Source organism: Daucus carota, chromosome 5 (genome assembly GCF_001625215.2).
Source record: "Daucus carota subsp. sativus chromosome 5, DH1 v3.0, whole genome shotgun sequence".
In the NCBI taxonomy this organism is placed as follows: domain Eukaryota; kingdom Viridiplantae; phylum Streptophyta; class Magnoliopsida; order Apiales; family Apiaceae; genus Daucus; species Daucus carota.
The window spans coordinates 37,444,043-37,460,310 of record NC_030385.2 but is presented as its reverse complement, the minus strand read 5'-3'; the positions used below and the strand labels follow the sequence as shown (position 1 = coordinate 37,460,310).

Below are 16,268 nucleotides of genomic sequence, written 5' to 3'. Positions count from 1 at the left end.
CTTTAACATGTTAAAAGACTAGTTTAGAAGTTATACACAATTTTGTGAACGGATATGCCAAAGGCCCAAAGCTACATGTATATTGAATTCGTATGGATGCAATTTATGATTTATTTTAGATGAATTTAATCCAAAATAAACCATCCCAATTATTTTTACATTACTCTAAATTGTTATTCTACTTGGGTTCTGAGCTCACTATATTAAGATATCAAAGTTTTAACAGATCTAAGTGTGTGACACGTTTCAGCGAGAAGATGCAAAACTTAGTATTAATCTCAGAAAGTGCACCTACCGGCTACCAGAGCCCTGTATGAATTTATAGCTTGTACATCTTGTTATTTTCTGATAGCAGGTTGCATAGAATTAACTTAAATAACAACTTGATACAAGGATATCTAAAGTTTATTTCATATAATATTGTGTTTGGTGGGGGTGAATGAATTGGGAAGGAATGAAATGAAATTTAAACTAATATTAAGAGCAATTGTTAATAAATTTCATTTCTTCCTCCATTCCATTCATCATATACTCTAATGTTGTGTTTGGTTGGGAAGAATGGAATGGAATGGAATGAAATGAGTAAAATTATTTGGAACTAATAGAGATAAGAGGGAAGTTTTGGAATAAATGTAAGTGAGAGCAAAATTGCTATGATGAGATTTGAGAAGAAATTGGGGGTAGGAGAGAATGGAGCATTCCATCTCAAATTGAAGGTATGATCTCTAGCATATAATGTAAGGAATGGAATGGAGGAAGGAATGAAATTTGTTAACAATTGCCCATAATATAGTTCATTTTTCATTCCATTCCTTCCGGAATCATTCACCCCAACCAAACACAACATAAGGCTGTGTTCACTTGGATGGAATGGAATGAGGGGAGAATGGAATGAAAAATTATATAGAAATTTTATGGAGAAAGAAGAAAGTATGAGCTAATAGTGACTAAATATGAATGAGTTCAAGTTTTTTGTGATAAAGATTGTAAAGAAATATGATGTAGAGATGGAATGAGCATTCCTTCCAAAACATGTGGGATAAAATTCTAGTTAAAATAGTAAGAATGGAATGATTGAAGGAACATTTTCTTTGATCAACACCATTGTTGAGCACAAAATTCATTCCATTCTCCCCCCATTCCATTCACTCCAAGTGAACTAGAGCTGAACAAAAGGATCGGCCCACTAGGCCCGGGACCGGTCCTTCAAAAGCCCGGACTTTTTTTCAAAAGCCCGGACCGGGCTTTTCAAAAACCGGGCCGGGCCGGGCCAGATTTATTATGAAAAAATGAGGCCTACTTCGGCCTACCAGGCCGGGCCAGATTTAACCGGGCTTTTATCCGGGCTTTTTTTAGTTATGATTTTAAATAATTATATGACCTTTTTTTATTGAGTTTTTCCATATCATTCTATTTAACTGAAATTTGAGTTGTATAAATGAATTGACGTGATATATATGTATACATATCTTGAATTGATTGAAATTAATTTAAATTTTGTATATAAATTTGTGTCAGTACGTGTAGCATTAATTAATCTAGTTGATGTGGGGATATGTTTAATATTTATACATGGACTTGGATGTGTAAAAAACTCCGATTTATAGGTTAATCGGGCTTTTCATCCGGGCTTTTCGGGCTTTTATCCAGGCTTTAGACCGGTCTTTTATCAGGCCCGGTCTTTATCCAGGCCAGATTTTTTGCCGGGCCGGGCCGGGCCAGATTTTTGCCAAAAAATCAAGGACTTGTTAGGACTTGCACGCCAGATAAAGACCGGGCCGGGTTTTTAGTAGACGGGCTTTATCCGGTCTTTTTACCGGGCCAGACCAGACGGTCTTTTTAGGCCCGGTCTTTTTGTTCAGCTCTAAAGTGAACACAACCTAAGACATCACAATTCCAATTTGAGAAGGAATGGTTTCAAATCTCATTATAAAAATTTTGCACTCACTCGATTTTTTTCAAAATCTTCCTCTTACCTCTATTATTTTCATTAATATTTAGTCATTTAAATTTCATTCCATTCCATTCTCCTCAACCAAACACAACACAAGGATATCCAAGAGTATTTTTATACAAGTGCAACGCTGCTCTGCAAAGGGTTCTCCGACCTTGTGAGCTATATTTGTACTAATATTAGAAGAAACTGATCACAAAGATACTGTGTTTGGAGTATAGCCTGTGTGTTTCTTATGATTATGATCAGAGCTGTTAATACATTTACATGCACTTTGCTGAATTGCTGGGTGAGCTTCAATGGGGGCTATACAACAATACTGAATAGTCAATTACTACATCAGCCTAGTTTAATTAATCAGAAAGGCTCACTTGATTGTGAGATCAAAAATTAAATATCATTACTATTTGAGCTCTACATCCAACATTTTCCTACATTAAGAATTACTGGTGTACTTGTATATTATTTAGGTAAGCATTGTCGATTAATTACTGAACTTCACAGAAACAAATTAAACAGACATTAACCAAGTTGATTAATTGCTGCAACTGTAGACAAGCTAGGCAAAGTACCATATATATATATTCACTCTCGAGCGGAGATTATTAAACCTAAAGTGTGATCTGCAATTGTCTTGTTCCTCTTGCCGAGTCCTCGCGTGCCTTGATTGAGTTTCTTGTGTACAAGGCTCTGAAGGATGAAACTCATTATGTAAACACAAATCCATTATTTATAATAAGCCAGTGCACCCATATTTATAAGCATGTGAGTATAAAACTTTGAACTATTCACACAAGTATGAATGTTGTAAGACCAGCTGATTCCAATATTGCTAATTCCCAGGCCTGAGTATTCAATCAGTTGAAATTAATCTACTCTATATTTGGTTGGGTTTTTCAATGTACACAGTACACTAAACAGAATGATGCTCATGCAGTATTTTTTAATTAGTCTTGATCTAACCAAACATTATATTTCTAGTCTCTCTGGGGTTGTAAGCTGCAAATTGATGTAGTATCCATATGTTAACTTTAAAAATTTGCAGATATGTCAAAAAATTTGATAGAGTATATATGTCGAAGTTGTTTGCATATAACAATCTGCAATATACTAATATGCACATGGTGTTTTCTCATTTCCAATTTGTCTGTATCACCTCTTTATTATGGTGTGTGTGAACAAGTTAAACTAAGCGATCAAATTACATTAAAAGCAATTCATACATATAAAGAAGTACGTACTGGTACGTGGTACAATTTCTTGTTTACCTTGAATGGTGCAAGACAAATTGCAGATGCACTTCCTGGAAGTAGTACTTCAAGATCTCACTTAGAATATTACCGCAATATTCATATAGTGAGATCAAGAGTACTTGCCCTTTCCGCATTAATCTCTTCTTTATCAACCATTTTTAACCTCTCCAGCTTCTTCGAAGAAGAGGGGGAGAACAGTGACAATGATAAGTACTCGTCTTCGTCGTCCTTCAAATTTCTTCCACTGTTGTCATTTGTTGATTTGACCGCAAGAGTTAGATTTAGATCAAGCTCACAGGCCGAAGCCTTTCTTTTAGCCGGTGTAAGGCTGGCGATTTCCAAATCCAGAGGCTCAACTTTCTCTTGTTGTCTGTTCGATGATTTAAATTCCATAAATTTCACTGGAGATTGATCATTCAATGGTCCAAGTAATTCACCCTTGTTTTCATGAACTTTCCATGTAGATAATTGACTAGATGATGAAGCATTGATATTATTCTCCCAGTTGATGGAATTTCTTCCTGATATCTTCTCGGTTACTGAAGGATAAAATCTTGGTCTTGCCTTATAATCAACTGCACCATTCCGACCAGACATATTATAAACATTTTGCATCCATTTCTCATGATGTCCAGCATTCCAAAGGGCATCTCCATACCTTAAAAGAAAATTGCACATATTTCAGTATATGATTTACATTTACTCTATAACTGTTGCAAGAAAATAGAAAGATTATCATGCAGACCAATATTATAATCCTATTCTACAATCATGATACCTGAAGGTACTCAGATTATAGCTCTGGTTATAGCTTTGAAGCATTGGGAGTTGGCTTAGGTTGTAGATGTTCCGATCTCCATAATTTTCAACACTTCTGTTATCTGCTATAGCTATATGATCATAAGAATACCGTTATATAGATTGAAGTTAATTAATGCATGTGAACTTAATTAAAAGTGATCAGAGGTATTAATTGTCAGTTATCAGCAACATACCTTGATTAGGGTCATCGATCTTCTTGCTTCTGTACATCTGAGTAAACCCATAAATAAGCAAGCAGATATATATGGTTAATTCGGGATCGAAGAAAGACAGAAAAATAAAGTCATTTCCATACATAAACTTTTGCCGAATCACCAATCAAAGATCTAGTCAGTAATAGATTACTTTTTGATGCTAATTACAATACAACTGAGATATGTAAAAGGTCTGAGGTGTTTAAGGTGATCAGAGTAGAGATTTCAAACCTGCAAATGACTTTTGACATGTGCTATGTTAAGCCCCTTGACATTCATTAGTTGAAGAACCAACTTCGGTGTTGCTCCTGCTCCAAATCAAAGAAGCAAATAAGAAAAGAAGAGACTAAGAATATATGTAATTGCTCTAGCTAGCTAGCTGATTAACATGGACAGAAATTCTCAGAAGAAGTTTTTAATTAGTAATCACTCAAATAATTTAAAGACTTTCACCAATCTAAAACTCACTCTCTTGGCCACCAAGTCTCTCAACAGCTTGAACAAAGCGAAGATGCAGGTCATGTGTCCACCGGAGTCTAGGCGTCTTGGATCGGACATAAGGACGGACTGATGATTTGTTTTCATTTTCTTCAATTGTACTGTTGCTTGATGAACCTCCAGCGCCTCCATCTGTTGCCTTACTGTTGTTCTCCGCACTCACATCTTCTTCATCCTCTTCGTATTCCTCATTCGATGGGGAAGCTTTGTAGCACTCACTCCTACTACTTCCGTCCATAAGTTAATTGTTTGCCAGGGTTTCTCCACTAATATTACTAGCAGCTGGGGCAGATATGATATGAATTAGCAAGCTAGGGCTATTCAAATGAACAAGAATAAAGACACATGGCTAAGTAGATATATATATATTATACATGAGAACCTTGATCAATAAGCTGGAGATGATGACTTGAGATTATATCATGTAAACCAACAGTTGGAAATTAGTTGAACCCTAGCTAGACCACATCAATGAAGAATTAAAAGTGTTTCCTCTTTCTTAATTTGTAGGGAGTATTAATATAAACAATAATTGGTAGTTTCAACTTTATTGCAACTTTGGTCATAAAGAATAAAGATGGAGCAACATTCACATGCTTATGAATTGACACACACGCGCATAATGTTAGAAAGTAGGAACATATTTACCCCTAGCCACCAATGTGTCCTGTTTGGTCTGCATATTTTTCTTGACCCGTTTGTCAATATAATTAGAAGAATATTAGTTTTTTTCTGAGAGCTTCTACTTCTTTTTCTAACACTTTATTAACCAAATATGAAATCACTTTTTTGCTGGGACTCGTTTCGTCCAAATATATCCATTGAGTCACTGATTCTCAAATTGACTGAAATAAGATACTCATTAGAAAAATTTGTATCAAAGATACACTCTATCGTTAGTCGAAAATTTGAAAGTATTATATATCGAGTTTCACACATTTTTTATGAATGGTATTACATCCAAACGAAAGATTCCGAGTTCTACTATTTTCACTAATATTTTCAAAATTTTAAAATTTTATGAATTATTTATTTTTAATTTTTTGATTGTTTTATATGATTTAAATAAAAATAAATAGGAGATAAATTTTTAAAAACCTAAAAATATTAGCGAAAACAGTAGACTTCGGAATCTTTTATTTGGATGTAATATCATTCATAAAAAATGTGCGAAACTCAATATATAATACTTTCAAACTTTCGACTAACGATAGAGTGACATTTTTGATACAAAATTTTCTAATGAGTGTCTAATTTGAGTCAAATTGGGAATCAGTGACTCAATTGATACATTTTGGATGAAACGAGTGACCTATTTGATATTTATCCCGTTCTTGGCTAACCCTCCCATTATATTTGAGAGTAATATATATAATTTCATATTTTAGATAATAATAATACTTTGACTTAAGTTTAAAGATATATAATTAAAATAAATTGTGAAATTATATTATTAAAAGCTATATCTAATATATTTTAAAATATATGTTGTTGTAAAATTATAGAATAATAATCTTAGTTCGCAATAAAAGTTTAAATTATTGAAGAGTCAAACATGATTACAATTTTAAAGGGGATCACAATTAGCTCGATAAAATTTTGAATTAATATTTATTATTTAATATTGTTTTCAGTGAGTATATGTTCAGATAATTTTATACTATCGATAATTTATAAGTGACTAAAAATGTAATAGTAAAACAATTATAATATATAGATTAACTATTTATTATCATATATTATCACCAAAATAAAACTAATAGTTCAAACAACTATTTTCTACTAATTTGTAATTTTATATCATTTTGTTTTAAATTTTAAATTATTTTCTGATTTATTAAATGATATTATAATATTGAAAGTCTGGAAAATAATTTTAAGCTGCATATGTATGCATCAAAATTAGACTAGACAGATGCAGCACACAAACAATTGCGGACACTGTGGACAGACTACACTAAAAGTATCTAGTGCAGTATAATAAACGACTATCGAGACCGACCGTCTTAAAGAAATGATCAGCCTTCAGCTAATTCTGCTGAAACTGTCCAAACCAAGAAATTTCGAGCTTTTCTAGCCAAGTTAAAATTCAGTTTTTGTTCTGTTAGGTAAGCAAAATTGGTTTCAACTCTTCGGGTGTTTTTTCCTGTTATGACATGTTTAATTAAAAAGTGTCACATCAAATTTATTTTAGAATTATTTAAAATTTCTAGCATTTTCTTTTTGTTTATCGAGTATGTCCAAATTTGCTCAAAGTATACTTTTGTTCTTACCTGTTTCTTCTCTAGATGGGAAATTTTTCTACAAATTTTCGGGACCACAGCATTCTTAATAGTAGATGAAACAAAATTCTAGCGTTCTATATATGTTGCATCAGAGTCAATTTGTAAATAATTAGAATTAACTATTACAATTGGTTTTATATTACATATACTTCAGTATCAGACTTAATAATACTGCTCGAAAGCTTTGTATATTTTGTTTATGTACAGGGTGATGACTGATCACGATGATACATCTACATGGGACAAATGACCGAATTGAAGAGGCATTTTGTCACAAAAGAAAAACATTAAACAAGAGTTTGGAGCTTGATTAATTAATCATATTAACCGAATTAACTATCTGTTATATAGAGTAGATAACTGTAATTAATAAAACAATTGTCAACAGATTTTTTGTAAGCTGAATAATAATTTTAAGAAACACAAAGCTGTGTAAAAACGCAGAATCTCATGTCTGCATGATTCCAAAATTTCGAAGCGGGAATTTTTGAGTTTTCGATATTTCGAAGTGGAACTTTTTCAGTTTTGTGCAGATCAGTTATTGAGCAAAGGTAATTAACACGGCCATGCGTATTTGTAAAACGCTGAAGCGCAGTGTATAATACAGTACAGTAATATCCGTTCATCCCCGTGTTTGTCTTTATGCGTGCGTGCGGAGTGCGCTTATGAATATGCTTTGCTGTCTCTGATTGTGACTCGAATGGAGGAAATCTCATGCAGCTTCTTTTGCGTCGGGAATCACGGGTCTTGTTTCTATTAGGGAGTCGAGATTTCTTAATCCAGCCACCTCACCTTCATCTCCCTCAGGAGCTGTTTGTTTGATAGAAGCAGCTAACGGGTCTGACTTCTGCTTCTCTTGATCCGTTTGTGTAAATAAGTAGAAGCACTTTTAAAAAACTGAGAATGCTAGTTTCTCTCTCACAGCTTCTACTTCTTTTCCAAACACTTTATTAACTTATTTACTTCTCACTTCTACTCCACTTCTTTAGTATAAGAAAGAAGTCACTCCTTTTAAGTTAACCCAAACGGCTATGTAATTATCTGATATCATGAATAACAAGATATCGAAACAATCATATGTCAAGATCCGATCGTTAATTTTGTAAATGTCAAGTCTTTGTATAAATGGAAGAAACAAGTCATATCTGCAGGATAAGAATATTACAGTAGTTAGCAAGTTTCTTTAGTTCTTTTATCAAAATACTAAAGCAAGCAGCTGGGGGAGGATCAGAAAAGCTGAAATAAAGGTTGTAAAGTTGAACTTTTTTTCATTACTCGCTCGTGTACATGAATGGCATATGGGAGAGACATGTGATCGATTAAGCCTTGAAATTTAAGTTGGTAATGCAGTATTGTTTTCTCACGAGTTTCTTGAGTTCACAACCAACTAATTTATATGTGAGGTCAGAACTTAAGTGTACCCTTCAAATTAGTGATTCTTGTAATAATTTGTTTATAAATGACTGAATGTGCATGTATTTAACTCATACAACATGTATAACAGTATAAGGGATCGGATATTAACCGTTGTCTTAGATCCATGCATATTTAATTTATATGTTTTTTATGTACAGTAAGTTGTGGTTGGTTTGGATTTTCGGGAAACAACAAGTCATTCTACATGCCAGACACGTATTGTTAGAGAGAGATGGCCTATCTCAATCTCTTATATTTTTTGGTCAAAGAAATATTTTGTTTTGGAAAAGAAGATGAACATATATGAAGATTCTAGTTTAGTGATATATAATTTTTTTTATTCAAAAAAATCTATTTTTAAACAGATAATATTCATCTAAAATCTTACAATATTAAAAAAATTATGCCTTTTTAGATTTTTCAACACTCTCCTTAAACTTCCCTTGATTGCACGATTGAATAACTACCAAAGTACCAATAGCATTATCAATTACTAATATCAATTAATATATAAATTAATATTTAGTATTTACAAATTAATAGATTTTGGTACTGTTTTCAATCAATTAGAATTAGGTAAATTTACAATATTCTGAACTAAAATTGGAAAACTTTATCAATTTTTTTGGAACTTTGCGAAACTCTCTAATTAATTTCTTTTATTACAAATGATCTATCAATTATTTTAGCAAAAGAAAAGAAGTTCTCTATCAAATTTTCTAGGATTTGTACATGTAAAATTATAGTTAACTAATTTCAAAATTAATTTCTGAAAAATTAACTATTATAATCTTTTAAATTTTGGTGAAATAGTAAAGATAGATCCTTAACAATCACACATCCTGATTGATATATGATGTTTAAAAAGTTCTGGACCAGGGCATGCAAAACAAAATACTGGGAATGAGAAATTTCCTGAGAAACCACTTACAGACTAGATGTAAGTATAAATAAATCTTAGAGCCAAAAAACCTTGCAAACTTCAAAGCTTATCTAAAAGATAAAGTAATGCAAACCCTAAATGAGGAGGGAAGGCACAACCAAGAGGACAGACACTAGTAATAAAAAAATACAAGGAGTTAGTCTGGAAAGATTCACTACAACTCTAAATCTGTGAAGTCAACTCCAACAGTACTATGCTTTTGTTTTTAGGGTTTTCATGGGAATTTGTGTACCTATTAATGCGGATCTAGCATAATTTGAGAATGAGCATGTCTGTCCTTTTATACATTTAGATTACTATTATAATTTGCTACTCCCTCCGTCCCTCTGGATTATATACGTTTGTATTGGACACGGAGATTAAGAAAAGTGTATAAAGTAATGTAAAGTAATTCCCCGTGGATTATATACGTTTGTATTGGACACGGAGATTAAGAAAAGTGTATAAAGTAATGTAAAGTAATGGGAAAGAGAGAAAGAAAAGTAGGTATTTAAGTGATAGATTTGAAAAAGTAGATGAAGTTAGTGGGTGGGTGAGATTTTTATATTATAAAAATTTACTATTTTGGGAAAGTTTTGGAATGTATAGAATTGAATGGGACATCCCGAAAAGGAAAGTGTATAGAAATCAAAGGGACGGAGGGAGTACGTTTTTGTGGGGAGTGTGTGATAATTACATGCATGAAATTCGATGATACATACATGTGACGGATCGATTTTTATATATATATAACAATATACGCTTCCAAATGCTTCCTATTTCATAAGTGGGAAGTAAAAGCATTTTCATCAAGTGCATGAATATTTATATAAACGAGAGAATAATAGCATGAGATTAAGAATTTTAATTATTAAAATTGATAGGCAATAAGCTGAAGAATTATGCTGCCAACCCTACTTAACAGTATTATTTGCTTACAGCTCTCCCAACTCTCCATCCCCACTTAACTTTTATATGATTTTATTGATATGACACACTGTTCGCTTAACTATTTAAGTGATTAAGATGGGGGGAAATCTCTATATATGTGTCGTAGTAATCTTAGAAGCTAGCTAATCTGAACAAAAACACAATTAAAGTTTGTACTCCCTCCGTCTTCTTTAAATTAACTTTAGTCTTACCTTCATCCTCTAGATTTCATTATGTTGGAGACTGAGTACTTTACACGTATCTGAAAATTCTTATAAAAATATGATTTTATAGATTATTTTACAGATTGTTAAGTACTTTAGAAGCTCTTTTATGGTCTATATAAAATTTGTTTTCTCAAATTTTTCCGCATAAAAAGGATAATATTATGTTCATATGAAAAGTTTTAAAGATATTAGTTTTATTATATATCTATAAACAAAGACTTTAGGGAGCAAACAAAGTCCTCCCTCCATCGCTTTTTAAGTTGTCACTACCCCATCTCGCTATAATATTCTCATCATCACTCTCATCCTTAATATATCAAATCGAACAAATATCTTGACGTGATTTTTTGCACGTACTTTAAAATGATTAAAATACATACTTTCACTTATTATTATTATTTTTTTGAAATAAAATTTATAATGTATATTCTTATTCATGAAAAAAAATTTAAAAATAATAAGTAGAAATATGTTTTCTAATCACCTTAAATTACGTGTAAAAAAATACTGAATAGAGACATAGGAAGTATTATTTTGTACTGAGAGGTTGTCCATGGTCAGTTGAAGAGAATATTATTCAGATGAGTTATATAATTCTGTAGTCAAAGTTGTCTCGTTTTCAAGCAACTTGTAGATCCCACTAGCATGATGTTACATTTCACCTGTTATATACGAATATATAATTATTTATAGCCTGCTGACAGGGTTCTATAATTTCTTTTCAAACATTATATTATATATATATATATATATATATATATATATATATATATTTCGTATCTATATCGCTTCATTCTATTTATAATCTATTCAAATATTGTTTTATATTAGATCGTGGTAATTATTAAATTAATAATATATCACTTCTTTTCCTGATGAACTTATATATCAAAATTTAGCACATCATATGAATGACCATGATCAAAAGAGTTGAATAAATAAATTGGAGATGTGAAATTATAATTGGAACACATTAATAAAGACGTGGCATCAAAATATATACCCACTTCTCAGGTTTAGATGTCTAAAATACATTTAATCACTCAACATTATTCTTAATACCACATAAAATATGGATGTCCGCAGGCGTATTCATGTTTTTTAATTTATCAAAAAACACGCATGAAAGGCATGCGTATTTAATTTTTGATTTTTTGTAGATATGCATTACCGCAAAGCGGATTGTGCACCTTATGCGTGTTGCTTCTTTAGATTTAAAAAACTAATCACTAGATGCGCAGATGATAATTAGATATTTTAAGCAGTGTCCTGCGACTAGAGACATTTTAGTCAATTGATTCCAAAAACTAAGGTATTTTGGTTATTCTTTCTTAATTATAAAGGAAGTATATGCTTTGACACGTAAAACAATCTATCGTGTCCATGATATTTACAAATATAACTAATTTTTGATATAAATATCACATATAAGTTTTTTCTCCAAACTTCTTCAAAGCTACTGTAGACGGCACAACTGAAAACAAACAATTAATTATTTGTTGCGGGAAGAAAAATAATGAGTAATTGATATTTTGCACCCCTCAAGTTTAGCAGTTTTTTCCAATTTGGTCTCAAATAATTTTTTTTGGCAATATGCACTCTAAAATTTAAAAAGTGATTCAATTTGTACCCTTTGACCATATTCCGTGACATTGATTGTTAAAAGTAGGTGAGTAACAGAGACGGGGTAAAATAGTAATCTAGGGGGCGGGAAGAGCGGTTCGATGAAAGAGCGATGGCATTTTTTTTTTTAAGAATAGAATTAAAAAAAAACCAATAAATTAGAAGAAATCTGAGTATATAAAGAACATCATAAAAACCTCTTTGAGTTTGAAAAAGGTCACGCACTTTTCCATATATAAACATTGAATCGTCTTTTTTGATATATAAAAAAAAATGCAAAAGGACTACAAGAAAAAAAATGTCATAATTTATTTTTTTATACATTCTGAAATAAAAAAAATATATTTTCTACATATCCATCTAACTTGTCGACTTTTGAGAAAAACGATATCCTCTCCATATTATACAAACTTTTGACCTATACAAAGACACAAGAATAACAACTTAAACAATAAGTTTTCATATAAAATTGAGAGTCTAGGCAACATAATTAAAGGACATGTAAGTTTTTTCCTCATAATATTAAATAATAAAATTTTATGCTAAAAAAGGTTCCAAACGTAGACGCAGCAAAAAAAATAAAAGAATTGAAACTCAACTCAAATTGCTCGACTTAAAAGTCAAATATAAAAACATATAAGTAAAAATTATTTAAGTGATTAAGATAAATAAAAAATGTCATTAAACTAAACCTAATTAAAAATTCATATTAAAATAATATAATATAAAATCATATTATATATATATTATTAATGCTATAATTGTAAACTATTATGTTAAAATAATATTATAATATATCATAAAAATTTAAAATCAACAAAACAACTCTTATTATAAGCAAAAAAGGGACAATATTATGAGTTTGACTTGACAATACTTTCATGAACCCTTTTATTTTTTTTTTAAAAATTTCATATCTTAAAAAGTAATTCAAGAACATAAATATTTGAAAAAAGAAAAATAGAATAAAGTATTACTATAAAAAGAACATACTATAGTAGTTTATAAGAATACTTATTACTTGAACCATGAAAATGTCGCAAATAATTTAAAATTGATAAAGGCCGTCGACAGCAGGATTCGAACCTGCGCAGGACTAGCCCAACAGATTTCGAGTCTGTCTCCTTAAGTTAACCACTCGGACATATCGACGAACAGGTTGGGGCTATGGACAAAAAGGCTTTGAATCAGGATAATATACACAATTCCTTTAATTTGAAAATATAAACCCTCTTGTACTTTTCCCTCTTTCAGAACACAAGTCTTACAATAACATTTATAACCCTAGACTTTGCTACATCTAGTAGATCGATCGTGATTAGAGTTATTTTTCAATGGGAGATGCTGCTAGAAACTTCGAGATGAAGAATTTGATTCCGTACAGTGACGATTTAATCAATTTATTGAAGTCTGAAAGAGACAGCGCTAATTTGAGCAAGTTTTTGGAGCAATTCAATGTTCTTGTATCGCAATCCGATGCCGATTTCAAGGGCGTGGAGAGCTCGATACTCGGTAAATATCTCACCTCGTTGATTTCAGATTCTTTAGTTTTGTTTGCTAATTTTTAATTTTGTGGTGTGGATTGATAGTTAATTACTTGTGTGTTGTTGAATTCATGTCTACTTGCGCGTTGTTGAATTCATGTGCTTGTTGAGTATGTGGTCTTGGGGTCGTGCTCTATGGAGAACATGTTATAATCTTATTTTTGACTTATTGAAGTAACCTGGGCTGAATCGATGTAGAATTGAATAATGTAGGGGAAAAGATGTATGGGACTTAGAATCGAGGCTAAGGCACCTCTTTAGTCTAACCGAGTTGAGCAGTTTGAATTGCTCTAATGTCCTCTTCTTTAACTAGGGAGATGAGAAGAAAGAGAGTGAGTTGGGTAAAGAACCAAATATAGATAGAGAAGTAGGCGAAGAGACAAACAAATGCAATGTGGTTAATTTTGTTTTCTCATTGCTTAAAACTGGATGGATGCAGACATTTTCGCTTTACTTTAAATTTCAAAACATTATGCAACGTATGAAGTATGAACAAGTAACTGGCTGAAACTATATGGTGGAATCAGTTCAATCGGTTAGCTTTGCCTTTCACCCTTCTGAGAAAGCTTAGTAATGTAGAAGTCTGTAATTATTTTTTTTGGGGTTTTGTTTAAGGAGCTAACTGCATGCTATATCTGAGTATCAAAATCTGTGAAGCAGTAAAAACATATTTCCAAGTTTCATGGTATATATAACTACTCTGTGCTAATGAATTGTACCAGATTATCAGAATAAATTAGATTCGTGCAACCAGAAAATAGATGCAGCAAAATCAGAAGTTGCTTCAGACTCAGAACTTGATATGCTTCAGAAAGAGTTAGAAGAAGAACTCGAGAGAGAGCGTCTGCTCAAAGATGAGCTTAGATAAGTATTTTTACATTAAAAGTTGCATTTTTGCCAATTTGGATTGATGCAAATCTTACTGATTGGTGGCTTTTCTTCTGATCATGTCAACACATTGATTACGCTTGACATCAATGATCTAGAACATCAGAGAGTTTCTATTGAAGAAAGAAGAGAAAATTTGAGGAAACTTGATAAACGTGACTCCAGAGCACAGTGAGTTTCTAAATTATTATCGTATATGAAGATCTTGAAACATGGATTTTGCCATGCAGTATTGGAGTGTCTTGAATCCTTCTACAAAACGTCAAAACTTAATAACTTTTTATTGTAACTTAAAATGCAAATGTACGGCTATCTAAATATCTGTAAATGTTAATGAATTTAAATAGTCAAATATTTTGCTAGAAATATAATAGATAAGTAAATAAAATTTGGTTGGGGAGTCCATAGAGTTTTTTAATAAAGTTACAAAAGTGAGGTTGACATAGATTAGCATAGATAGGAGTGTTGCATAATTAATCTTGGTTATGCAAGCAATTAAAATCTGTTCAATTTGCTTTATCTCATTGGCCAAAAACTGCATCTAATTTGCTTTATCTCATTGGCCAAAAACTGAAAAATTTGTACTTGCCAGAGCTTTTTCTCTCACTTAAGTTTGTGATTTTCTTACCATTCTGCTTGCAATGGCAAAACTTTAGAAGAACAAGTGCCTTAGGAAACTATGGAAAAACAATCTGACGTTATTGTATATATGATTTAGCATCAATTAGCATAAACTTCGTAATTTCTTTATGCTGATTGTTGTAAAATGTAAAATAAAGCCTTGTGCTGTGCAGCATCCATTGACCATAGTTGCAAGTTAAATTTTTGTAAAACTAAACCATAGAATCCGTTTCCTCTTTAGAATGTTCACAAGATAGATATCCAAGATTCTTTTGATCTTTTTTATCATTTAATATTAATGTGTTTCTGAAATCGATGAGCAACTCTATTCTATATCTGGATTCAAACACTTTTCACGTTTGTAGGATGAAGCTTTCGATGTATGCTTCAGTTACCAACATCATACCCAAGTTGGACGAGCAGCAGTCTGCAATATCAGGCCGTATCCTTGATCCTACTTTTCGTGTTTATCTATCTTTTCATCTAGTTTGGTGAATTTTGGTATCTGATGAAATTTGCATAGTTCTCCTTAACCTTTTCAATTACAGATATTGTAGAAAGAGAAAAGAAAGTAGTTCAGAACTTTGAAATTGATCCCCTGAAGATGTCACCATATGATACATGTAACCACATATGGAAGATGATAAATCCTTAACTGATATGTTACATTCTTCCATCAAAAGGCTAGTGGTTCGACAGTCCTGCAGTTATTTAGTAAATTACTGTTCAACTATTTTAGTTTAAGCTGAGTTATGTTGTAATTCTGTAAAGTTTTGTCACATTTTTACTGCATTCAAAGAATGGGATGCTTCTGCATCAATGCTAGTCCCCAGCTGGTATCAGTTATAATTCAACTTTTAAAAGCTCATTGGTGGTTCCTTTAAAACTCAACTTTCTCACATTAAATTAAAATTTTAGTGGTCATATTGTCCTTGGAAATCTGTCGTGATTGTGTTTGAAAAAAGGTTTAGGTTCATAAGTGGCTTAATAGATTATTTATGGTGCTAAGCGCTAAATTTGATGTATTTAGTTTGTTTTGATAAGTGGAACTCTTGCATATATGCATGAAGTCCATTAATTAGTAGTAGCCA

General features: G+C 31.7%; 2 protein-coding genes and 1 non-coding gene across 5 annotated transcripts; 1 reads left to right on the top strand and 2 right to left on the bottom strand.

Moving 5' to 3' along the window:
• Positions 1–2,328: 2,328 nt before the first annotated feature.
• Positions 2,329–5,284, bottom strand: LOC108222230 (myb family transcription factor MPH1). Of its 3 annotated transcripts, none has more exons than XR_010291903.1 (6): positions 4,692–5,284; positions 4,455–4,531; positions 4,203–4,239; positions 3,986–4,097; positions 3,223–3,865; positions 2,329–2,644 (listed from the first exon to the last, which is right to left on the bottom strand). XR_010291903.1 is itself a non-coding variant. In XM_064092977.1 (6 exons), exons 2-6 carry the CDS (start codon positions 4,957–4,959, stop codon positions 3,304–3,306), a joined length of 1,056 nt encoding a protein of 351 aa, XP_063949047.1. In that variant the 5' UTR covers positions 4,960–5,003; positions 5,104–5,283; the 3' UTR covers positions 3,003–3,303. The 3 variants fall into 3 exon arrangements, 2 of the variants coding, with proteins under 2 accessions (XP_063949047.1, XP_017251636.1); XM_064092977.1 differs by lacking the exon at positions 2,329–2,644 and having other exon boundaries at positions 3,003–3,865; positions 4,692–5,003; positions 5,104–5,283; XM_017396147.2 differs by lacking the exon at positions 2,329–2,644 and having other exon boundaries at positions 3,003–3,865; positions 4,692–5,283.
• Positions 5,285–13,189: 7,905 nt separating this feature from the next.
• On the bottom strand, positions 13,190–13,276 carry TRNAS-CGA (transfer RNA serine (anticodon CGA)). The gene has a single exon. It is a non-coding gene; the product is annotated as a tRNA-Ser (tRNA).
• On the top strand, positions 13,220–16,116 carry LOC108222058 (kinetochore protein SPC24 homolog). Its single transcript, XM_064092897.1, has 5 exons — positions 13,220–13,636; positions 14,391–14,534; positions 14,628–14,727; positions 15,543–15,619; positions 15,726–16,116. Exons 1-5 carry the CDS (start codon positions 13,459–13,461, stop codon positions 15,830–15,832), a joined length of 606 nt encoding a protein of 201 aa, XP_063948967.1. The 5' UTR covers positions 13,220–13,458; the 3' UTR covers positions 15,833–16,116.
• The last annotated feature ends 152 nt before the right edge of the window (positions 16,117–16,268 follow it).

What these genes read in the sequence shown, in the direction of transcription:
- LOC108222230 (XM_017396147.2), bottom strand. Translation starts at nt 4,959, where the DNA reads ATGGACGGAAGTAGTAGGAGTGAGTGCTACAAAGCTTCCCCATCGAAT. An exon ending in ATGTCAAAAGTCATTTGCAG is followed by an intron (nt 4,240 to 4,454) that starts GTTTGAAATCTC and finishes GGGTTTACTCAG; the next exon opens with ATGTACAGAAGCAAGAAGAT. An exon ending in TATAATCTGAGTACCTTCAG is followed by an intron (nt 3,866 to 3,985) that starts GTATCATGATTG and finishes TTTTCTTTTAAG; the next exon opens with GTATGGAGATGCCCTTTGGA.
- LOC108222058 (XM_064092897.1), top strand. Translation starts at nt 13,459, where the DNA reads ATGGGAGATGCTGCTAGAAACTTCGAGATGAAGAATTTGATTCCGTAC. An exon ending in AAACGTGACTCCAGAGCACA is followed by an intron (nt 14,728 to 15,542) that starts GTGAGTTTCTAA and finishes TCACGTTTGTAG; the next exon opens with GATGAAGCTTTCGATGTATG. An exon ending in GCAGTCTGCAATATCAGGCC is followed by an intron (nt 15,620 to 15,725) that starts GTATCCTTGATC and finishes TTTCAATTACAG; the next exon opens with ATATTGTAGAAAGAGAAAAG.